Source organism: Stylophora pistillata, chromosome 8, assembly GCF_964205215.1.
Source record: "Stylophora pistillata chromosome 8, jaStyPist1.2, whole genome shotgun sequence".
Taxonomy (NCBI): Eukaryota; Metazoa; Cnidaria; class Anthozoa; order Scleractinia; family Pocilloporidae; genus Stylophora; species Stylophora pistillata.
The window spans coordinates 2,640,656-2,665,026 of record NC_142526.1 but is presented as its reverse complement, the minus strand read 5'-3'; the positions used below and the strand labels follow the sequence as shown (position 1 = coordinate 2,665,026).

The following is a 24,371-nucleotide window of genomic DNA, read 5'->3' as shown; positions in this document are numbered from 1 at the left end:
AGCCTGGGTCAGTGATCTTTAACGAGGCACACCATCAACCTGAAATATCGCTCATGATTTTTTTCTTTGCAGATAATACTCGTATATAGTTTTCAACATGGTAATTTTGTCAAAGTGCCTAAATTAATTCTCGACCAGAGAAAGCTTAAGTTGAGGTTAACCCCCAATTCCCAATGAGTAAACCATCCTCTTTAGAATTATCCGACGATTTTTCGTGCAATTTCTTAGAATAAGTGAGAACTAGACTATTATCTATTTTAGAATACGAAATGCATTTGCCTTGAGATGGAGGTTAGTTTACTGAAACCTTTTTGAGATATTATTCAAACAAGTTACCGTCTACATTCCTTCAATTATTTCGTACTAAATATGCGCTCAAACTACTCGACTACGAAAAAAGTGTGATAGCACTTTCCGTGACGAGATCCTTCTGAAGTACTTATTGTGTACAAACCCCGCAAATAAATAAATCGACTGGCGCGCAACGGATTACAAAATGCAAAGTAATTGGGTGGAAAAAGCAGATATATTAATTGCAGTGCCAATAGAATTTGAAAACAAATCTCTTGACTAGCAGATTACGATTGTTTATGCTGGGTTTAGTTGATCGCACCTTTTGGTATTTACCCAGATAATATTTGTTTTGATGGACTTATGAATTTTTTTATGCTTTAAGAGGTCTAAGGTCCAATTAAAAGTTTGCTTGAAAAAATATTATAAAACGTAACAATAGCCCGGCCTATTGGAGTTCGTTAACAAAAGAGTGTACCGAATTGATTACGCTCGAGTCTTGAATATTAATTATGATTATGTAAAAACAATACCGCATACTGTTGTGACCTTATAATTAGAACTACTTCGGCAGGGATTTGTAGTTCAGCTTCATGCTACCAAATAGCGTCACTTCACGGACTAATCATGCGCTCTATCCTAATTTGACCTAAAACTTCGGTACTCTAGGCGAAATCAGTTCACTGAAGGCGGCAAGTCTTACCCGGAATTGCTTCCTGTTTAATTAATCTAGTTTGGTTCATCGGTGATCGAGATTTTACTCACAAAATACCCTGACCTAAACTAGGCTTTTCGATTTTGGTCACAAGAGATTTTCGTGACACCAGTGGTTAAAGTGTGGTTGACGGAGGCGGGCTCCTTCAAGATGGGAAATGGTAATACGAAAGCAGCTACTCTTCGACGAGTTGTACTTGCCAACCAAAAATTCCGTCAGGCTTTGCAGCTTTGGCAAGACGATCGCTCCGTTAGGGAGCCCTGGAGAACAATTCTCCGCAAAGCTCCATCGCATATTTACCGCAAACGGAAGGAGTTACTTCAAAACGAAGACGAAGAGTTGATGGAGTATTTCAACAACCTGCTACAAGGGAAAATCAAACCAGATTCAAGATGGAGTATTCCTTCGAGGGAGATCGCTATATTTCTGAGTTCAACTTTTACGGACATGTGCAGGGAAAGAGATCTACTCATGGAAGACGTGTATCCATATTTGCGCGAATTTTGTCGACAACTTGGCTATAATTTCAGTGTGGCTGACATGCGCTGGGGAGTGCGTGACGAAATGACGGACGAACATCAAGCAGTTGAAATTTGTGTGAAAGAAGTACAACGATGCAGGTATGCAATTTTGATTTGTTGTTTACAAATGACAAATTTCGCCATGAAATTGATAAGCGGTCGAGGGGGATTATTTTTCATGGCATAATTAAGAAATACGTTTGTCGTGTTAGTGGAATTTTGAAGCACAGTGTAAGGATTGAGTGCTTTTAAACAATGGTCGAAGATTCTGAAAGAATACGTTGCTTAGAGACAACACGGTACATAATGAAACGTATCTTTAAGCTCTTTTTTTTATTCATACAGAATAACAAAAGATTAGTTTTTAAAACAAAACAAAGATTAATTCAAAGTAAAATACTTAGCACAGATTTTACCTCTTAGAAAATTTAGGTAAACCTATTAAAAAAAAAACCAGCTGATAAACAACATCATTCGATTTTACAAATGAGTTGATAATGTAATTTGGCCACCGTAAAGGGTTTTTTGTCGGAAAGAGTGGCCAGTTTGTATCATTAACTCAGTTGATGAAACCAAATTAACTCGTTATACCACCCTCCGATGCAGCACCAAATTTTATTTAGAAACTTACTCCCTTTTTTTATTTGATAAAACAAAGTGTTTCATTGAAGACTTGTTAATTTGGCCAGATCTAGGCCATGTTTCTGAGCAGTAATGGATAGAAGCCTCCATCGTAAAAAATCTATTCAACAACTAAAAATGCGCTCATATGAGTGTTTCATAACTGCAAACTACTAATAGTCGCTCTATTAATGGGGATTAAAAAAAAATAGCACTCTGCAAGGTTAATTAATTAATGGCAATATTTTCTTACAGATATCCTAACTTCTGTGAAAAAAATTCCAATACATTGAAATCAGATGTGGAGCTTGAAAAAAACTTTTTTTTCCTTAATACGTTTAGTTTCGATATCCGTTTTCTTGTTCGAGTGATCAGGCCCCGGTTGTTCAAAGGATGGATAACGCTATACACTGGATAAATCTCTATCCGGTGGAGAGCGCAGTACGTTTTGGTAACACTTATCCGCTGGATAGCGATTTATCCGCCGGATAGCGTTATCCGCCCTTTGAACAACCGGAGCCAGAATTTTTATTACATATTTTCCTCTTATAACGAAAGCGGAAATGGGGTCAGCCAGATGTAGTTTGCAATAGTGACGGTATTTTGCGCATATCGATACAGCTTACCACTCAAAAACTGGTTAAAGTTGATCATTGTTTTTAAACCAGTTCGTCAAATACACGCAATATCAACAAATGAACATTTCATAGTCTCTCTTTTGTTATCACGCTAAACTGTGCGAGAGAATTCTCCGCAGCGGAACTCCATGCATACCGAAGGATCTGAGCGTAAAGTAGATGGTTTTTGAGAAAATGAACAAAAAGTGTCAAGAAAGAAGAGCGTTTAACGAAAGAATTGTAACGGTGTAAACTTTTACCTTACATGGACTGTTTGAAATTGGTGAGATTCTCGCGTATGCTCTCTTTATCAAGAATAAAGTCTTAAAAAATCTATTTATTTATTCTGGCGTGCTGTTCCTGACAAATTCTAGGAAGGAGTCCATAGGACCATACATGGTTTGTATTATTGGTGACAAGTATGGCTATAGACCAATCCCGAACAAAATTGATAAGGAAGTGTTTCAGATGCTGTTAAGTAGCGTCAAGAGTCAGCCAGGCAGCAAAAGCGCATCTGAACTGTTGGAAAAGTGGTACAAACTGGATGAGAACAGTTTCCCTGCGGCGTACGTACTACTTCCTGTGTCAACATATTACCCGCACGCTTACAAGAATTCCGCTGTAGTCGATATGACGACCAAGACAAGACAGGAAAGAAATCAGTGGTGGCAGGATTTGGTAACCATGAGAGAAGCTTTACAAAAGGCTGCGAGTCAGACAGACGTTTCAGCTTTTTCCCTTTGCAACATGACAGAAGAGGATTTTAAAATATCAGTGACAGAGGAGGAAATTATGACTGGGATTAGAGGGGAAGACATGGATCCCAATTATATGTTTCTCTTTTTACGTTCCCTTAAAGGAATAGACGAGATTGATCCAAATAACAATGGTTTCGCCAAGCGCTATATAGATGTAGAGGAATGCGGGTTTCAATCGCACTCCACAAAACGAAATGATGCAAAATGTTCGCTACAGAGGCTTAGAGATAGCTGTCAAGAATTTATTCCAAATGCCAACATCTGCAGGTGAGGAAATGATAAAGAGGAAATAAGAATGGTAGGAGAATCAGAAAAACGTCACTCTATGCATATGCTTTCATGTCAAGTTTGCCGAATTTCAATTTTGTTTTCATAATAATAATATACAAACAGAATTTGCTTCTTGTAGAACGGCCCAAACTCATCGTCTGCCCGTTTGAACGACTGAAAGAACTGAAGGGTTATACAAGCTTAAAGTTTCCTGGTCTCGTTTCATCATTTCTTGATCCTTCACAGACAGATTCTTTAACCTACTATACCCCAGATAACAAAGGATTATCTAGACATACGGTTGCAGATCTTCCCATGACTGAAATTTAATGTACTCCACAAGCCACCGATATTCATGGCATTACACGTCGGTACTAAACTATAACCGTTTGAACAGTGGTTGTAGAAAGAAAGGTAACCGGTGGAGATGTTAACAATTGAAACATTGGTGTTTCGTTTTACAGATATAGCCTGTCTCTACACGTTACAAGAGATGGTCATATCGACGTGAAAAAGAACAAAGAAGAAGTAAAGAATTTCTGTGACAAGTTCTGTCAGTTAATGGTCGATGCCATCCAGGAAGGTGAAATATTGGAAATGTTTATAATTACAATCTAACCTCAAGTGACTCAATCTCTAATTCGCCCAGTCATGACCGTATCAATAGTACAGTATTTTGCATTAGGCTAATTAACGGTATATTTGTATCATTGAGTTAATTCCGTTGTACAACTCTTTTCTTACAGCTGTAGCTAAACATAAAGTGATCGATGACCCCTTGTATCTCGAGGTTCTTAACCACGCGACAATGGCAGAGAAAAGGACAGAGGCATTTGTTGGCAGGAAACTTTTTCTGAAAAAGGTAACTGCTTTTCCCAAAAGCCAACCTTAGTCATTCCACACACTCTGGCTTCTTTGTGTTAAAATGAAAGTCTGCTCGTTCATCTTTTCAGATGGAAGCTTACCTGAAGATGGATAATGGTGGAAAGGTTGGTGACGACTTCTCGTACAATATTTGTTCAACGTTAACCTTATCACCGAAAATCAAGGCCTGTTATCCTTTCCTTTAACGTAACTCCATGAGTCAGTGATGACCTTCTGCACTTAGGACATAAACACCGAAACTTTCGATTTAATTTCAAGTTAGAATTTCTCTAATCGACGTGTTTGCCGTCTCCTAAGGTTCCCCACCTCAATTTCAGTATTACGTATGTGGGCTACATTGAGTCCCAAATGGAAATTTATATAATTGTCGTCGGGTTTCCGTTCTTAGAACATGCAAGTTTTGGTGATATCACGTTGTGTTACAGAGGAGGGCTAAGAAAGTGCAATGTTTAAAAATGCCCTTGCTATGCTATTGTTCTGCCCATTAGATCTTTTGTTCTGTCTCGGCGTCCCCGTTGCCGTCGCCTTCGTGGTTTCCTTAAGATCCCTAACATCTGTAGAGTGGAACGAGTCAGAATCAACCATTGTCTCTTGTGTCTGACACATTACTTACAAACTAAAACGCCATTTCAATTTAGCCCTTTGTTGTCCATGGTATTTCTGGATGTGGAAAAACGTCCCTTATGGCCAAAGTGTTCAACATGTCTATTGAAGATTGGAGTGGAGTAGAGACTGGAAGGTAATAGTTTTGTAATATCATGAGAATATCGACCAGTTTAAATTCTCTTGGTTATATACGAGTAGAATACTGTGCAATAGTGGCTTATAATTTGACATTCCTAATGTATGGTGGATGTTTTCCAGAAGCGGATAAATTCTCGTTGCTGGCCCCGAAAATCAAGAATCAAGAATTATTTGTTTATTTTTAGAGACGGGAACTAAAGCCAATTGTCATTTTTGTAGCACAATAAACCCACGAGAATCGTTTATGATTCATCTATTTTGAAAGTCTTCTACCGCTTTTAGCGACTGCACCCCCGATACTCTTCAAAAATTACGAAGACTTTTATAAGTTTATTTCAAGCAATTTGCTTTCTCGCGTCGGACAAAAGCTGCCAGTCACGAGCGGACATGATGGGCCCATCTTGCCCGCTCGGGTAGCCAATCAGAACACAGGATTCGCTTGGTATTGCCTACAATCACTGCAAGCTATATGTCAACGTAACGTATTTTATTTTGTAGGCCATTTCATTTCATACGATTCATAGGCACTTCACCTTTCTCATCTGATGTAAGATCTCTGTTGAGAAGTTTGTGTCAGCAGGTATGTTCTCAATGATCAAAGGTTTGGTTGGGTGGCAAAAAAAGACACCTCCAATCCCAATCTATACGGGCATAACCAGGTTATCTGGCCGGCACTATTAAAAATGACTTCATAGAGCACTTTCGTGAGTGCATTCGAAAGGAATCATGAATTTAGATCAGTTTTCAAACAAACCGCAAGAAGACAGGAGTAAAACCAATCCTTTCTAAGTAAATTTCATTGTCTCTCGCTGGAGCTAGTTACATATGCTGTCTGTAAAAATGATCAGATTCTTCTAGTTACGAGTTATGCATATTTTTCTCTGATTAACCACTGGGATTCTTTCGGTTTTTTGTTTGCGTTAAATTACATCACCAAGCCTAATCCTTACTGATTAGTTTTGTGTCATTCTATGAATTTTCTTTATAATTGCAGATGTGCTTGGTGTTGAACGATACATCAACAGTTATTACAGACAACTGTGAGCGGCTAGTGGCAACATTTCGCTCTCTTCTCCAAAGAGCCACACCAGAAAAGCCAATAGGTAATACATACCAAACATCCTAGTTTCAATGCGCACACATTTTAACAACTAAATCATGTGACACTGCTACTTTAATACAAACTCAAATCTTTCAGTTTTATTTCTCGACTCACTGGACCAGCTGTCAGACCAAGATGACGGACGTGCCTTAAGATGGCTTCCAATGAGCTTGCCAAATAATGTCCACATTGTGGTGAGCACCCTTCCCAATACAGGAGGGTGCCTTGCTGTACTAAAAACCAAACTAAAACCAGAAAACAATGCTGAATTTTATCTTGAGGTAAGTTCATTGTAACACATTTTCTTCTCTGGAACATTGCATATGATATGAACTGGCGGAGGAAGCATTTCATTCCGCGGTTGTAGCAATTAGAATCTAATTAAATATTAAGGTAGGCACCATAAAGCGACTTGAATTATTTTTCTGCGACGCATAGAACTATTTTCAGCTCTGATAAAACAGCGAAAGATTAGCTAAGTGAAACTAGAAAATGATGACGAGTCCAAAAAAAAAAAAAAAAGGAGAAGGAGGAAAGTGGATGATAAAAAATGCAGGAGGTTGACCCATGATGACCTTCAGCATAAAGAAATCAGCGTAAAGATGTTAAATCTACAAGCTGTGATCTTGTTCACTTCGATCCTTGATGGCCAAACTATCTTTATTTCCAATGATCACATCATTCTTTCTTTTAATGACTCCATTAATAAGCTTACCGTAAACTGTGACATGAATCACACGTTATTGTCTTTGATTTTGCATACTCATTGCTTTCTGAAGGTTTCATCCTTGGAATCAAGTGACGCTGAAAGCATTCTAGATATGAGATTAGAAAAAGAGAAAAGGTATGCTTTCACTATTAAGCAGACTAAGTTCTCAATCCATTGTTAGTAAGTTTTTTTTTTCCAAACTTATGAAACAAAACGTTTATAGGTAACAACATTACTCATAGCCTACTTCTTTATTCTAACTCTGATATGAGGAAAAAAATTCACATTGCCTTGGAGATTCTGAACCTAGCTTAAATAAAAAAATTTCAATTTTTTGTTCAGAACCAGAAAAACTACCAGAAATATAGATAGCAATTGAATATTTTGCAGACTGACAATCTTCTATAAATGTCGTATTTCGTTTCGTTCAGGTCCAATATAACAGGTGCAGAAATTTACTTCTGCATAAAAAGGCAATGTGATGTGTATGTACAGACACATCTTGGGTCCTTCTCAATTATGTTATTTACAGATTTGATAATCAACCTTCGCAGGAAACTCACAGCACAGCAAAGGTCCCAAGTATTAGAAACCTGTTCTAAACCAACAGCACTTTACATGAAACTTGCTTGTGACACAGCTCTTCGTTGGAAATCTTTCTCTGAAAACACACACAAGGAATTAAGACCGACTGCGACAGAGCTGATCATACAACTTTTTGAACGGTTCGTGAGTTTCAAATTTCTCCTATAACTCCTTTTCAAATACTTTACCACCCATTGTGGTGGTTACCCGCTTCCCGGTTAGCGCAATTGGTAGAGCGCCGGACTGTTGTGCGGGAGGTCGTGAGTTCAAATCCGGCCGGACCAACACTCAGGGTCTTTAATTAACTGAGAAGAAAGTGCTGCCTTTGTAATAATACCTGCAAATGGTTAGATATTCTAGTCTTCTCGGATAGGGACGATAAATGGAGGTCCCGTCTCCTGCAGGGTTGGAGTAGGAGACGTTAATTTCTCACACACGAGATTACTGTGTGATGGATGTCCTTCCCGGGGTGGGATTGGTGGGTAATAAAGGGGTTAGGTGTCACTTGGAACGAAATTTCTGTTCCTTTCTCCTGCCATTCCTGTGGCGAATGAATTAAACTTAAACTAAACTTAAACTTGAACCTAAACCCTGTTGTACAACCTGCATGCTCATATAAAAACATATGACCAATAACCTACTGGGAACTTTCCTCGGGGTCTGTAAGCCTAATTAATTTTCTCTCCTCTAAATTGGACTGTAACGCTTTCAATATCCCGTTTCCTGAAAATTACAGCTTTTAGTATATAGCTTTACTTAATGGAGCACATTTCCCAGATCTATCAAATTTCCAAGTTCTTCCGAGCATCAGCTACAGCAATGGCAGGTCATAGATAATTTTCCTTGTAAATTCCTCCCTCCTTCGTTGGAAATAAATTTTCCATAGTCTCTTGATCACCCCCCGTTCCCACTTAAAGTGCTATTCAATGACCATGTCCTAAACTGAAATTCATGAGGCCCCCACTAAATGCAAGTTTGTTGAAAAATCTATGTTTTCCTGTCTTTAAATTAATGAATCAAGTTTTTGATATTTCAGCTTGATCACAGAGCATGGGGAACAGTTTGTCCGTAGGGCTCTAGGTTACATCACAGCCTCTAAAACAGGTCTTTCGAAGTCAGAACTGGAAGATATCTTATCATGTGATGATATCGTACTCTCTGATGAGGTCTTTAAATACCACGTTTCACCAATCAGAAGGCTGCCACCTCTTCTGTGGACTCGACTCCGCAACGATTTAGGTGAGAGGTTTACATGTAATACAAAAAAGGGAAAAGTTTTGAAATTATGGATGTTTACTTTGAAATTTAAGTTAAACAGATACTCAATACCTAACCTTAAGTAATTATAAAAGGCAGCTTTCAAGACCAACATCATGGTAGTGCCAGTAATAATGGGTCACCGATTAAACTTGCTGCTCTACTGAAACTCGCTACAGTTTGTTCATTTGGCCACCAGTACACTCTTGCTTTCTTCTGACAAAAGAAAAGACTACGTAAGGAGGCGCTCACCCTAGTTTTTACAATCTGAGAAAATCCAAGAGACTGACTGTTTTAATTCTTCTATCTAAGCGAGCTCGAGGTTCTTATTGTAACTTACTTATTGTCTTATTTCCGCTTGGATTTATGGCGCAAGCGCGAAGCGAGAAAGAATTAGGTTCCGTAACTTACGAGGTTAATATGATGTTTATAATATCCCTGGGTTCAAATAGAGGGAAAAGATTTAAATTCCGAAAAACTTTTTAATTTAGTAAGCAGGACTGTGAGATCCGATTGGCTTAATTGATTTATTCTAGGGGATAGACTAAGTGAGTGATAGCAAAATAATTTCTTACTTGAGGGCCGTTTGGACTTTAGGGTAAGCATCGTTACTTCTTCTCTTGCAGGCAGTTATCTGGTGAAGGTAGCCGCAGATGGTCACGTGGTATACAAGTGGTATCACAGACTGTTCCTGGAGGCAGCAAGGAGTTATTTTTTGAGTGATAAGCCCTTCACAGACTCGCTTCACAGGGATTTAGCAAATTACTTCAGTGGCAGGTATTCGATACGATAAGACGCTAACGGTAATGTAACCAACGTGTTCAGTGGCATTCTGATTCAAGCACTGACATTCTGACACAATTATAGGAAATGGGTGATAAAAATGCATGAAAAGCCACGTAAATTTTTTATGTGTGAAATAAGAATGATGAACTTATCTGTGTGCGAGTTTAAGATAGTCGTTTCCGCGTTAGAGGAAATAGAACCAGGTATGATCGAAATTAAATTGCCGAGTTAGGGGACTAAATTCAAGCGTCATCCATGAAAGCTTAAACCACATTTCTTGTAATAAAGATGATCAATGTCAACATGGACCAGCTTGAACAGCTTAGCCTATCACGGTTCTCCTATAATCGGTAGTAGTCAGTATTAGTCGGTAGTAGTCGGTATTAGTCGGTAGTAGTCGGTATTAGTCGGTAGTAGTCGGTATTAGTCGGTAGTAGTCGGTATTAGTCGGTATATAGTCGGTATTAGTCGGTAGTAGTCGGTAGTAGTCGGAAGGTCGTATACTCAACTCCTACTGTGAACATTCGGAATTTGTTTCTTTTCGAAATTGTGTGCGTCATTCACTGAGTAAGACTGAGTAAGAACTTTTTGTCATATAATCATTGCTCTCTTTATCAACCCTCTAAAACTGACACAAGGCAGTGAAGCAATTTGAAATAATTTAGTAGCAACATTACTAAAAAAATTCCTCCTTGAAGTCCTCTCAGCCGTTGGAAGGGGATTTAATAATTTTCTACTTTAAAGGTGGGCGCGGGAAGCAAAGCCATACACAGACAAAGACAGAACAAGAAGAAGTGCATTCAGAATAGTGGCAGATCAGCCGTTGTTATTAAGTACTGAAGACTCAGAAGATAGCATGGATTCCGAAAATGAAGGGAATAGACCAAGATACAACTTGCGCAAGTTAAGCGAGCTACCTTACTATTTGATCAGATGTGACATGTGGAATGAATTTGTGGAGGTCTGTTGTTATATTTCCAAATAACGCTTTTATTTCTTTTTTACCACGCTCTCCTCTCTTCACTTCTCATGCATCATGTTGAACCGAAAGAGGAATATCATGGAAAGAAAAAAAAAAAAAAAAAGGTTCGCAAAACTTAAGGGATCCTCACAATTATATGTTTGTCAAGGAAAGGTCGCACTCGACAATATATTGTTTATCGCGGTTCCTATTTTTTACCTACCGGCTATTTCTCTTGTAACTCTAACAATTTGTTCTTCTCTGCTGGAAATTTAACCAAACTTATAGCCACAAACCTCAACACTAATGACCACTTAGTGTTCGTCAACCAACGCTATTAAGAATAGTGACGTGATCTGAAGGATTGCTTTTTATCTTCTAGATTGTGTGTCAGATTCCATGGCTGATGGCAAAGTGTAAGGCTGGAAAAGCATTCGAACTGACTCTTGAACTCTCTGAGGTAGGTTATACTGAATGGGAAAACTGTTAACAATAGAATCCATGTTTTTGCAATGTTAAATATCTACGATTACAGAGATACTAGAGATGTGAAGTCATCGATTTTAAATGAATTTCTACATCATTTCTTTAGTTGTGTTCATCGTGATGACTTCGACCACTGTTCGTTTATATTAACTGCTCCGCTTGGAGCGATCGCTGGACACCAATCTACTCAATCTGTATTCAAGGCAATACCTATCTTGTCGTTGTTGTTACAGAGCTGCTTTTTCGTGGCGTGAAAAGGGGAAGTCTCCCGACCTAGTTTCTAGGGAATCGATTACTAGATCACAGCATTTGAATTGACCTCATCTTTGGAATTTTTTCTTTACTTCCCTCATTTCTAGGCTTCCTTGAAGTGCAGCAATGACAAGTCAGCCATGATAGAAGACGTGTACAGTTGTATTCGAGCCAATGCTCAACAACTGAGTCAGTTCCCTGAGCTGGTACCACAGCTTTGTCTCAATGAACCCGATATTTCATATTGCGCTACTATGGCTAAGGTTAGATACGCCACTACTTAATTTACATACTGTACAGTAGTAGTCTACGCTCAGCAACACTGATGTTGGTTATACGAGATGATCCGCCACAAAAGCAAAAGCTGACAACAAAGAATGACCTTCATCACAATATATAGCTACGATTAAAACGAGATGTCTTTTAATGCTCCATGCAATTTCGGTAACATTAGAACCTGTCAGTATCTGAACAACTACGCACCTACCCCTCTCCTAATCAGTCATAAACCCTAACTTGTTATCAGATGACTGTTGTTGGAGTTGGGGGGGGGGGGCGGGGGCAGGTGCATCGTTTCTCAGATAATGAAGTTGATCCGTAAAATCCGTAACAAGAGGGCCTTCGAATTAAAGGGAAACTACGAAAATTGAATCAGGAATACAGTAGAGAACTTTGAATTTTCCCTCTTTTATTGACTGTTCTACTTTTCTTTACCAAGAAATATTTGGAAACAGCCAGCAAACATGAAGGCGCTAAGATCACTCTTTGGAGAGATTTAACGAAAATGGAGTCTCGCAAGATCAACGTAGCATCATTTAAGCATCCAGCAGGAGTCAGGAGATGTGTTTTCTCCAAAGGCTGCAAATATCTGGCCACGTACGCTACAGATGGGGTGTTGCGTGTATTTATGGTTAGTATCGAGTTTGAATTTACGACCTAATCGACATAAAGCATAGATGTGACCATAAAAGATAACATAGTGTAACGTATCTGCTGTGATATTGTGTGACTAGAGATAATGTAAAGTGATTCATCAGATTTTTGCGTTAAAGTTTTCTGCAGGGTTCCTTTTCTCCTTTTGCCACTCGTGCATGAATTGTTTCTAGTTTGCAAGGCTGATTCATAAAGAACATTATCTTTGACATACTTTCGGATGAATTTTTTTCTGTTTGGTTCTATGTAAAACATAGACAAGCTAAGACTTTCATATGCTTTCTCTTTAGGTCGCAAGTGGCTATACCGTCATGACAAAGTATTGCGAATGTCACGTGATATCGTTTCCCGCCAGCATAGACCAATGCCACTGGGTTGCAGTCGCTGGTTCGCACTCCATTTTCCGTTTCGGCCTGGGCACTGGTGGTAAACATGAAGGTATGATAAAAACCCTACCCTCACCTCCATACAAAGGTTGCAAGTAAAGGTGCCAGCTATCTACGCTTTTGCAGCGAACACAAAGGTTTTTAATTTATCAAATGCAGTTGGTGCGTTTCATAGAACTTGTTTTGTTCTTATTTTACATCGTGTTGCGCCCTCTCGCTGCGTGTGGACTGAAAACAAGACAACGAGAAGACTCAATTTTAGCAATTACAGCGTTCCTAAGTTTATATATTGATATGAATATTCGTTTAGTCCATGACATTTGTATTACTTATTTTATAAACAATTGTTTATAAAAGGGACAACTCTTCAAGAGATAAATGTTGACTGCGACATTGACGATAAAGCAAGCATTGTTAGTACCAAGAAAGGCAAGGCTTGGGAGGTAAATCGACAGAGAGGATATTAATGGCGGTAGATGTAATCTTGTTATTTTTGCCTATCATTGTTATGTTTTCTTACTATTTCTATTTTTTAGAACTATGTCGTTCTAAAACTGAATAAATATACTTTCACGGTAGATATTTCTGGCAACAGCGCATGGTAAGCTACGTTCCTATAGTACTTCACCTTCCTCTAACGGACAGCCTGTTATGAAAGAAGAACTCCCGGTGAGTGTTTACGAGTCTTAGTTTTAGTGTTTTGGTGGATCGCCTGCTGGGCAGGTTGCAGTCACAATTTTGAACTTTTGCGGATCAGAGAGGATTGACAGCCTTGGCAATCTATTTCTTCCACGATTTAAATTGAGCATACAAATAATTTCCCATTGCATCTACGATAAAAGGGAATCACTTGAGCGACAATATATATTTAAATAAAATTAATCAAAGCAAGCTTGTTAAATTTCCTTTTTTTGGTAGAACTTAATATATGAAAAAAAAAAAAAAAAACAAGAGAAAAAAATTGTCCGAAGAGTGGGTTAAAAGGACTTTTGCTTGATGCCCGGCTATTTTTTTTTTTTTTACAGAGAAGGCCAAAAGTTCTGGCAATCTCTCCAGATGGCAACTCGTTAGCATTTGGATCAGACAAGATGTATTTGTGGAACCCGAAATCTCATAAGGTTGGCAATGACTTTCGTCTCGCAGTTTTTGAATTCAAAGCTTTTCAATAGGTATGAATTTATTTTCTTTTACTTCAATCAGGACGTGAGGGTCTTCGAGACTGGTAAGAAGACCGCTCCGAAAATGGATGGCGCTACCATAAGTTTTTCGAAGAACGGTGCCAAGTTAGGAGCAGTGCTGTCGAATGGAACTTACATATGGAATATTCAGAGTGGTAAGTGGGGTCTCTCATCACCATATATATACCATTAAGCGTTTGGAACGGTGCAAAAGAAAAATGAGAGAAAAAAGCGGGTAAGGGAAAGAAACAAAAACAACAGAAAGTGATGTTCGGATATAAGCTTTTTCGCCATCTGAACCATGAAGTTTGTTTTGTGTTGTGTGCATGGCTAGATTAAAAAAGAAAGTTGTAAATTAAGTTTATAGTATCCTAAGAGCTTACTTGTGTTACAGCAAAACTCCTGAGGACACTTGCCATGAACTGTTTGGGTGTCGCGTTTGTCGTGTTTTCTCCAGAGTTCGATTACATTGCTACCCAGGACCTCAAAGACAATGAACATCTCCAGGTATTACTTATATGGAAACACTAAGTCTTCTATGGCCGTTATTGATGAGAATAGATGACAAGATCTATTATACGTATGATGTGCGATCCTCGCAGTAGATAGCGCTATTTATGCAATAGCGAAAATCAGACCTGAAAAAAATCAGGTTTGTACGGGACTCGAACCACTGACCTCTGCGATACTAGTGCAGCGCTCTTCCAATTGAACTAACAAGCCAACTGGGAGCAGGCCGTTAAATTGATTCGTAATAAACCCGTGAAAGTGATGAATGAGATGCAATGAATATTTAGAACATAGCTAGCAGAGTCGCGCATTCAAATTCATTATACGTAAGCGTGCTCAAAATCCCGATAGTGCACGCTGATAGCGTCAGCAAATCCGACTTCGCCAGAAATTTTTTTTTCGCGCGAGCGGCCATTGCTAGTGCGGGAAAAAATAACACATTTCGCGACAATAATGGATACAAACAGAAACTCGGCCTGCTAGTCCGAAAACGAAGACAATGTTTCGACCTTTTCCCATGGGCTAGAGTTCTTAAATGAGGCAGAAAAAGAGAAAAACAAAGGAAAAGGAGACTCGGCATCAGCGCCGTCACGATTCGCTTCAACTGATATTGTTGTCCGTTTTTCGTGTCGCATTTGATGCACAATTCCACTGGCTATGCTCTAAAACAATTGGTTCATGCTTTCAGCTGTGCACTATCGAGTTATGGAGCACGTGGGAAGTTTGGAGAGCACTCAAGAAGCTAGAGTTGCCCGAGGCGATAGCCGAGGGCAACTTTTACGCTTCTTTCGTGCTTTCCAAACTTCCCGCGTGCTCCATAACTCGATAGTGCACGCTAAAGCATGAACCAATTGTTAAATGAAGTTCATATATTTTGAACTGCGGTATTAGATACGTATGATGTGCGATCCTCGCAGTAGATAGCGCTATTTATGCAATAGCGAAAATCAGACTTGAAAAAAATCAGCAGGTTTGTACGGGACTCGAACCACTGACTAGTATCGCACTAGTATCGCAGAGGTCAGTGGTTCGAGTCCCGTACAAACCTGATTTTTTTTTCAGGTCTGATTTTCGCTATTGCATAAATGGCGCTATCTACTGCGAGGATCGCACATCATACGTATCTAATACCGCAGTTCAAAATATATGAACTTCATTTATTCATTGCATCTCAAGATCTATTATTTTACCATTCGTCCATCTTTTCATCCATCTATTCTATCGCAATAAACCCAATGATGTCTTAGTAATTTGGTAGTATCAACTAAGTTGAAATTGTAAATTGGCCACCGTAAAGAGTTAAAAAGCTGACGTTTCGAGTGTTAGGCCTTCGTCATCGCTCTGACGAAAGGCTAACGCTCGAAACGTCAGCTTTTTAACTCTTCACGGTGGCCAATTTACAATTTCAACTTAGTTGATATTATCAAATTACCTTGTTACCCCCACCGACGTAGTACCACAATTTCTTTAGAAACTTACTCCTTTAATGATGTCTTAGGCCAACATATCGGTCCTTTCTGCTCTATTGTAGAGCATCAAAGCGCGGAATCCGAGGTCAAAGGTTCGACTGTTCGACTCCTCATGGGGAGTTCAGATTTTCTTCTTTGTCTTATGCTGGTGACAAGACGAAACATTTTTCCATATCTTATTCTCACTGAAGGTATTGTGCATGGCTCCTAAACCGTACGATAAAAGTCCAGAATGGGAAATACTGACAGGCCATTCGGGTGAAATTCGAACCTGCTGTATTGGGAACAGGGAAAGCGGTCATCCCTTAATTGCAACAGCCTCAGATGACAGCACCGTTCAACTATGGGATACGAGAAACATGCCTTCACCGAAAGTAGTCAAGCTTCCAGTAAGTCAGTTGTCACCAAGTCAGTTGCTCACCAATAAACATTAGCTTGTCGACTAAGCTGAAATAAATTAGTGTAGGTTTTAAGAAATAGGAAAATATCTGCTTCTTTAACTGTGCGATTTGAAGCTTTATGTAGCGAATTAGATGAAACGTGCAGTATGTATGTATGTATGTATGTAAATCTTTATTTAAACACGGAAAACCATCAGTTACCTAATAAAAACTAAGATTATTCAACTGCTTTACATGATTGTCGTGTGGGAATCCTACATATCGACTACGTTAAGATTTCGCCTAAAATGGTTAATGGATGAAGCATTTTTTAAGTTTTTGGGCAAAATATTCCATAACATTGCCCCGCTGTGAGAGAAGCTTCGTTTCAAAGAATTGGTGTTTGGTTTGGACAAGGCCAGCCTTCCCTCAGAGTTTCTTATGTCGTACAGTATAACTGAGACAAGCTAAGAAATAGTCACATTCCTTAATACAAATTATGGCAACATGAAGATAAACTCAAGCTTTACTTTTAGTAAAAATACTCATCTCTATAGGAGACACCGTTGAATATTACTATTACAAGTCTAAGTGTTCTCAGCCGTTATGTGTGAAATCCTTATATGATTTTGCCTTTTTCAGAACCACAGCAGTCTCGTTCAAGAGTGTACATTTTCCAATGATAATGAATTAGCAGTAAGTTGTTCCTTGACTGAGACATGGGTATGGCAGGCCCAACCACCTGTGTACCGACTACATCGGTTACACCCTGCTTCTGGCAATAGAGGTAAAAAAGGCAATTGTCTATGACACATCCTTTTTCCCCACAAATAAACTAATGCTGATCTGCTATACAAATGCTTTATGGGGGTGCACTTTGGTTTAGGCTTGTTACATTAAGTGGAGTCTTAACGATAAAAATGGTCTGAATCAACCTTGCTTAGACGGTCACCTTGAGGATGCGTTCCACTTTTACTGGCGGTGTGTAGCATTTTTTAAGTTTCTAGGTGATAGTTAATTTTTTTTTAACACGGTTAAATTAGCTGTTTCTAGAACTGTAAAAAGTTCACACGTCGTGCTTAAATGAGTTATTTATGTATGTAAGTGAAAATGTGCAGTATTTCCAAGGTATTTACCTAAATCATGTAGCTTCTTAATTTGTTACTATGGAGATCCGAGTAATTTTCATTTGCAGTACTTTCCTTGTAGCCAGTGGCACCTGCCCCTGTTTCTCTGAAGACGCATCATTTGTATCAGTGTTTGTTGAGACTGGTGTGGATGTGTGGCATCTCAAGTCAGGTGTTGATCCTCATGGATCTGACAGGAGTCTTCTCATGGGAGCACACAGGTGATGTTTACTTTTCTTTCCCAATGGCCAGCTGATTAATTGGGTTATATAACTGATTATCGATCAACGGATTCATTGATTGACTGATTGGACGATTGACTGAACTGATTAGCTGACATGCTTAAACGATTGGTGGACTGCAGGATGAGAGACTGATAGATCAAATGACGGGCTGACGAACCGACTGACCAGCTGACTTATATATATATAAGTCAGCTGGTCAGTTATATAACTGCAGACAGTGCACACTGTTTCGACCTATGTGGGTCTCATCAGTGCAGTGCAGACACTGGGCCAAGCTCTGGAATAAACCATTGCCTGGGCGCTACACTTGTGGGACCAAGTGCAGACATGTTGCCATGCGAGAGTGCTCAAATCACAACTAAGGTGATGATATATATAATATATATATATATATATATATATATTATATATATCATATATATAATATATATATCATATATATATATATAATATATATATATATATATATATATATATAAGTGTGTAGAACGTAGATATTCGTAAAACAGTGCGCAATACTTTAATGTAGAGCGAAGTATATGTTTGTGGAAGAAAGAAACAAATAAACTACTCTTTCATCCCGACAAGCCTGTTTCGTGGTTGCCCACTCATCAGGGGAGTTAATAAGAATATTCTTTACCATCGCTTCTTATATACAAAATAATTTACGTAATAACAATAATAGACATATATCTAATCTATGCGGGGCGAAGTTTAACAGTTCAGCTGTTGCGTAAGAGAGCTTCGTTTCTATGGCGGTAAGAAGACGCGATTTCATTGCGTTTGTTGGGTGTAGAAAGTTTCGGTCGGTAAATGATTAGGTGTGTGTGTGTGTGTGTGTGTGTGTTTGTAGAAAAATACGACGACTACTTTTTTATCCCTACAAGCCTCTTAAACGATTGCTCACTCATACGTGACTGCCCTACAAAATAATGTTACTGCTCATAGTACTGACGGCAAAGCTGGTCGTCTGATTGACAGACGTACAGGCCATGTCTTAAATACTAAGAGAACTATAGATTGAGACCCATGGATTGACAGTCTGACGGACTCACGAACCAAGAAACTTACATACCGACTGACTACTACGAAGGCAGCTCAAATAAAATCAAGTGACGGAATACACGTTTGGCACACTGAGTAATTGATTGACTGATTCTTTTTTCATTCGTATCAGAACTCTTACACTTTTGACTGTCCAACACCTCTTCACCAAATTCACATCCGACGGCTTGTACACCTGCTTGATTACGGAAAGTGAGCCTGAAACTGTAAGACTCTATCTCGCTGTCAATAGATACAGTCTGGAGAAATGGGCAAAACATGAGCTCAAAGATCCGCCACCAATGGATCTGAATGAAAGAGAAGCATTTGAGCAGAGGTTTTCAGTTGACAGTGGAAACAAGGTAATATAAGTTTATGACTATTGCTAAGTTTATGACTAAGTTTATGACTATTGCTCAAATAGTGCTTTACTGCGAAGGATCGTGCACATATACGTTTCATAACCGCAGTTCATACATATGTTTCATATGTTTGTTGTTGTTTGATTTATCATCTACGGGTTTATGTCGAATTAATTTGATGGCCTGCTCCCAGTTGGCTTGTTAGCTCAATTGGTAGAGCGCTGCACTAGTATCGCAGAGGTCAGTGGTTCGAATCCCGTACAAGCCTGAAATTTTTTTCAGGTCTGATTTTCACTATTGCTCAAATAGTGCTTTACTGCGAAGGATCGTGCATATATACATAAGTTTATGACTGTTGGAAGAGTTGTAAAAATTTTTTTGGCAGTACATTTGACATTCATACATTTGATAATGGCTGGCTTTGCCAGAAAAAAGCGTTTCTTGTTCATGTTAGAAAATATCATCAGTGCCATACAATAGTTCTGACACGGGGGACGTAACAAGGGGCAAATTCCACATTCCGGTGAGCCTTTTGCCAGTCCTTCAAGGCCTCTTGATGATTATTTCTTTGTTAAACTTGCGAAAAGACATAGGTTGGGCAGGAAGGCTGCATTATTTCCAACGAGGGTGTCTGTAGATCTGACATTCATTAATCATCTTAGGATTGACCAAAAGAAGTTAACTGAATCAAAGTAGCGACAAAAGAGAAAATAACTGATTGGAATCTGGATCGAAATGCCAAATTAGGAACTTACTGAAAATGAATTAGAAAAGAGACACTTGGCTTCAAAAGATTTTCTTCTGAGTTGGCATATAATTATTGTGATTTGGTGGCAGTGATATTGTCCCCTAACATTCTCCAAACAGATCACAGAAGCAGCCATATCAAGCACATGTGGCAGACTTGTGGCTATAAGTGTACCAAGGCAAAGTAGTTCTCAGGATTGGATGAAAGGGCCTGCCGAGGTTCACTTGTGGGATCTAAACGACCACACGAACTGGAAAGTCCAAATATCCCTACACCCCACCATCATTCGTCAGGTGAAAGTTGGTTGCGATTACCTGGTAACTTTTGTTCAGTGTCGTAATCACATATCTGCATCTAAAAAAGTCAGGAGTGGCAGGACAAAGAGGAGATCTTCTTACAACGCTGCATCGGTCGTCGATGAAGGTATTTTCCATGTCATAGATAGAGATGGATCGACGGTTCAGACATCTCAGATTCCTGGTAAATTTTCTGGATTGAGCGTAGTTAACGGTGAATCTTCTTTGCGGAAGATATCAGAAGGACTTTTGGCTTACAGTCTACAGGAAGGTGTTGTCAAAGCGCAGGAGGTCAGATCTAATAAGGTGATGGGAACCTTCACAGTCAACAACACGGAAATAACAGCCGTGAACATTTCGTCAAATGGAAAATCTGCCGTTGTGGGATGCGCAAATGGAAATGTGCACATTATTCAGATGATTTAGAGGAATTCATAATACCTCTTTTAATCTACATAAGACGATTTCGACCGATCTGCTTTGTAATCAAAACAACGCAAATATCTCCTCACATCCTATAGTGTGAAAAAAACCAACTTTTGATATTGATAGATCATACTTTTAATATATTTGCAGTATCTAGGTGATTAATTATTTGTTGATTTATTTCGTTGTAACTATGACTTCTCGGTTGTGGTGCGCTATTGTTAACCTGTTAAATGCAAAGCTCACAGTGTTCCTGTGGAATTAATTATGTGTCGGTGCGACCCGTGTTCCCGGGTCCAATTACTTAAAATTGACAAAAGCGTCCTTTTCCCGACTGCGATTTAAGGACAATCGAGGGTACGCAGTTTTAACCAGAAAGCCACGTTAGTACATTTACTTCAGATTTATTGTATTAAAATTTTAAATCACATGGTGAAAAAATGGAATACTAGCTAAACATAAAAACCGAATGGAAGGAGAAGGAAAACGAAAAAGCACTGAAAATAACGCTGACTTACGCTGTCCAACTCCCATGAGGCAAGATGCAAGATATCTTGCGATATAATACTCCGTGAAATCGTTTTCACTACGTCTTTCTGCTGCGTACAATTCTGTGCGAAATCTTGAATTACGAGAAAACATTTTGAAATACTGATAAAAACTATCGAGCATGCCTCGCGTCACACAATCACAAGTCCTTGCCGCGAGTGTTAGTAATTTGCACCACAATTTGAAAGCTCCATCGATTTGGGTACAATGATATCCATTAACGCCTTATCCTAAAGCTCAGCAAATCCTTAGGTTGGAATTGCAACCTTTAATTGCACGCTATTGTACATGACCCTGGAACGTGCGACACAAGCCTAAGATAACATCATTGCCCACGCTGCATGTGGATCTGTTTGATTGGCGTCACGGCCCTTGATGGCCCTTAATCAGCCCAACAAATTTACACATTGCAAAAGAACATTCCTTTCAGCGGGGTTAATTTGTCCTAAATCAAAAGAAATCTATGTATTTTATGGTTGAGAGCAGGTCTGTTCATTCCAATGCAAATCCAATTGCTCAACGTGGTTCAGGGAGGTATATGTGAGCTTGGGCTTCCCGTGGTTGGACGCAAATGATGAGTCACATGGCTTGAGTTTTTTTTTATGGGAAATCTTCCTTGCAGAAGATATCAGAATGAATTTTGGCTTATTTTCTACAAGAGGGTGCTATTATTAAAGCACAAATCTAATAAGGTGATGGAAACCTCTACAGTCAACAGAAGTACGGAAACAACAGCCGTGAACATCTCATGAAATGTAAAATCTACTCTTACGTGCTTTAAAAGGAAGTTTTCATACAATTCGGATGATCTGGAGGAGCTGAAAAAGTGTTTTGTCCTATATCATCAGGTTAGCATGAATGTTATTAGACTTTGCTCGCAAAAGCGAGATTCGGTCTAGCTCCGGTCATGTTATCTCTCGAGGCTGTGTAAAATTATGTTTTCCTCGTGTTGTGATAAAAATTGAGCTATCCGGTAAAAATAAGCTATAAAATTGATAAAACTGAGCTATACGGATTGTCCTTTTTGAGCCTCTTGTAAGATCTTCATGATTGCGGTAGCTTAATTGAAATACACATATATTACACAAAGAAATAGTCCACATAAAAGGTTTATTTCAAGCACAGAAATATTCCCGCTCTATGTGTGACATAAACAACATATCTTCAGAATATAAAATCACATGTTGCAGTGTTAATGCAAGGTAAAAATGTACTTTTGAATGTTTTTTATGTTAGGGAAAGACGCACTCTTTGACACGCTAACATCGCTAGTTGGTCGATTTCATACACCTCATCGCAGATAAAAAAAATTCGTCTGGTTCTTTTGTCTCTCCAGCCAAGACCTTCAATCCAGCCTTTAGATTCCACCTTGACTCCTTTGAATCTGCGGGCGTGGACGGATTGCGATTTTGCGCATCTAGGTCTGTCGTAGAGGATAAAAGTACGACAATAAGAACATTCAAGGATTCAGCTCGTGGAATGGACATAACGGGATTGTTGGGTGGTAGCTGCAATTGCCAAATGTGCCAGTCCTGACCAAGACATCTGATTTTACAATTAGTAAATAGGTTATAATTATTAAACCTTTTTTAATTTTCACCTTTTTATTGAGTGTTCCCAATTAGCTCCTAGTTTAGAGCTAAATTCTTACTGACACTTAAATAAAGTTTATGTATGTAAGTATGTATGCATGTATGAAACAAAAAAAAAGTGCTCCTTTGCGCGGTGGTTGTAAACCAAGTCATACAAACACATCCATAATAAGAGCATACAACAACAACGACGACAAAACTATTGGTCTTACCGATACGGCTCGAGCCTCCTTTAAAACTTCGCCTTTTAGAGGGTGGCGTCTAATGAAAGAAGGATAAAAGGTTAGACTGAAAGGCAGATCTTTGGAAGAAGGGTCGAGGGTCCCCTATACCCCTTATAAAACTTAGTTACCTTAATATATTTGGCTTTTTCACGCATCACGAATAATATCCAGGATTCTTTAACTTTCATGCAAAATTCGAGACAATCACGTTGAATTAATATTTTTACTTTTTCTAATCTCAACCAGTCTTACGCATTCCAACAAAAGATGAACTATAGTGTCGTATCTTACTTGTGCAAAAACCATTGGCGGTTTGTTTCATGACTTTTTTCGACCCACATCAAGTCCATCTCCTGTGAAAACCCTGGTCAAAACCTAACCACAGCCTTCGAAAACAATCCGTTCATTTCCAAAACAATGTATTAAAATAGCCGAAAACTCATCACGCAAAATATAATGGTTTACGAATCACGTTTAATTCAGCTCCTTATTCACGGGTCTCGTTTAAATAAACAAATTCGTTCGCGCGTACATGAAATTGTCCTATCTTTTATCATGATTCACGAAATCACTTTGTATGTTGCCCGTAGCTGGTGATATCGTTCGAGACTGAAATCTCATTTTTCTTTTTTCAAATCAGTTCTTTTCTGTCATTTGATGCAAGAGACTTGTTTATGCTGTTGGTTAGCCATTATTTAGTTGGCAAGGACAAAGCAATTTGTATTAAAACATGATTGATGATAACCTGTCCAATCTGATATAACTAAACACGTTGACATCGCTGGTTGAAGTGAACCTCGGTCTATTATATCTTACCAGATATGAAATCCTTTTCTTTCTGGTTTCTGATCGTCCATGTTTTTCCAAGCAGACGTTAGATCCCACGTTGACACCTTTGAAACTGCAAGCGTGGGTGGACTCGCTAATTCTATTCAAGGGCGTGTAACCTAATATGTTGACGTTCGTGCTTCTTACTATTTCTTTAAAATCCCCCTCTTGTCCATTATAGCTTAGCTGCTGACCCAGTAGTACCTAAAAGAAGAAGGTGCTTTACCCAATGAGGCGGCAATAACGAGGCGGCAATAATGAGGCGGCAATAATGAGGCGGCAATGACAGAACATTACAGCTAAAAATGGCACTTGCAAGCTTACTAATAGGCTTTAGTATGGTTTCTGTGGCCAACATGTCGCCATAAATATAAAACGAGTGACCTTACCTGATCTGCATTAGGCTTTTCTCCACTTTCCTTCACAGTTGATATGATTCCTGATTATATTAAAGCAAAAGAACTTGTCAAAATAAACTGGGGCTATATCATTTTAAAAGATCATTAATGAGGTG

General features: G+C 38.9%; 1 protein-coding gene and 1 long non-coding RNA gene across 2 annotated transcripts; one reads left to right on the top strand and one right to left on the bottom strand.

The window, feature by feature from the left end:
- Positions 1-811: 811 nt before the first annotated feature.
- Positions 812-20,929, top strand: LOC111325827 (telomerase protein component 1). The gene is made up of 28 exons (XM_022929742.2): positions 812-1,626; positions 3,140-3,790; positions 4,258-4,376; positions 4,540-4,655; positions 4,747-4,782; positions 5,317-5,417; positions 5,921-6,002; positions 6,417-6,525; positions 6,621-6,805; positions 7,304-7,368; positions 7,788-7,958; positions 8,855-9,057; positions 9,702-9,852; positions 10,606-10,822; positions 11,205-11,282; positions 11,668-11,823; positions 12,279-12,470; positions 12,784-12,931; positions 13,237-13,322; positions 13,459-13,548; positions 13,905-13,997; positions 14,080-14,212; positions 14,452-14,564; positions 16,228-16,425; positions 17,059-17,203; positions 17,626-17,764; positions 18,966-19,194; positions 20,062-20,929. The coding sequence occupies exons 1-28, from the start codon at positions 1,157-1,159 to the stop codon at positions 20,662-20,664; spliced, it is 5,079 nt and encodes a 1,692-aa protein (XP_022785477.1). The 5' UTR covers positions 812-1,156; the 3' UTR covers positions 20,665-20,929.
- Positions 20,930-22,306: 1,377 nt separating this feature from the next.
- On the bottom strand, positions 22,307-23,295 carry LOC111325828 (uncharacterized). The gene is made up of 2 exons (XR_002694378.2): positions 23,018-23,295; positions 22,307-22,636 (listed from the first exon to the last, which is right to left on the bottom strand). It is a non-coding gene; the product is annotated as an uncharacterized LOC111325828 (long non-coding RNA).
- Between the last annotated feature and the right edge of the window lie 1,076 nt (positions 23,296-24,371).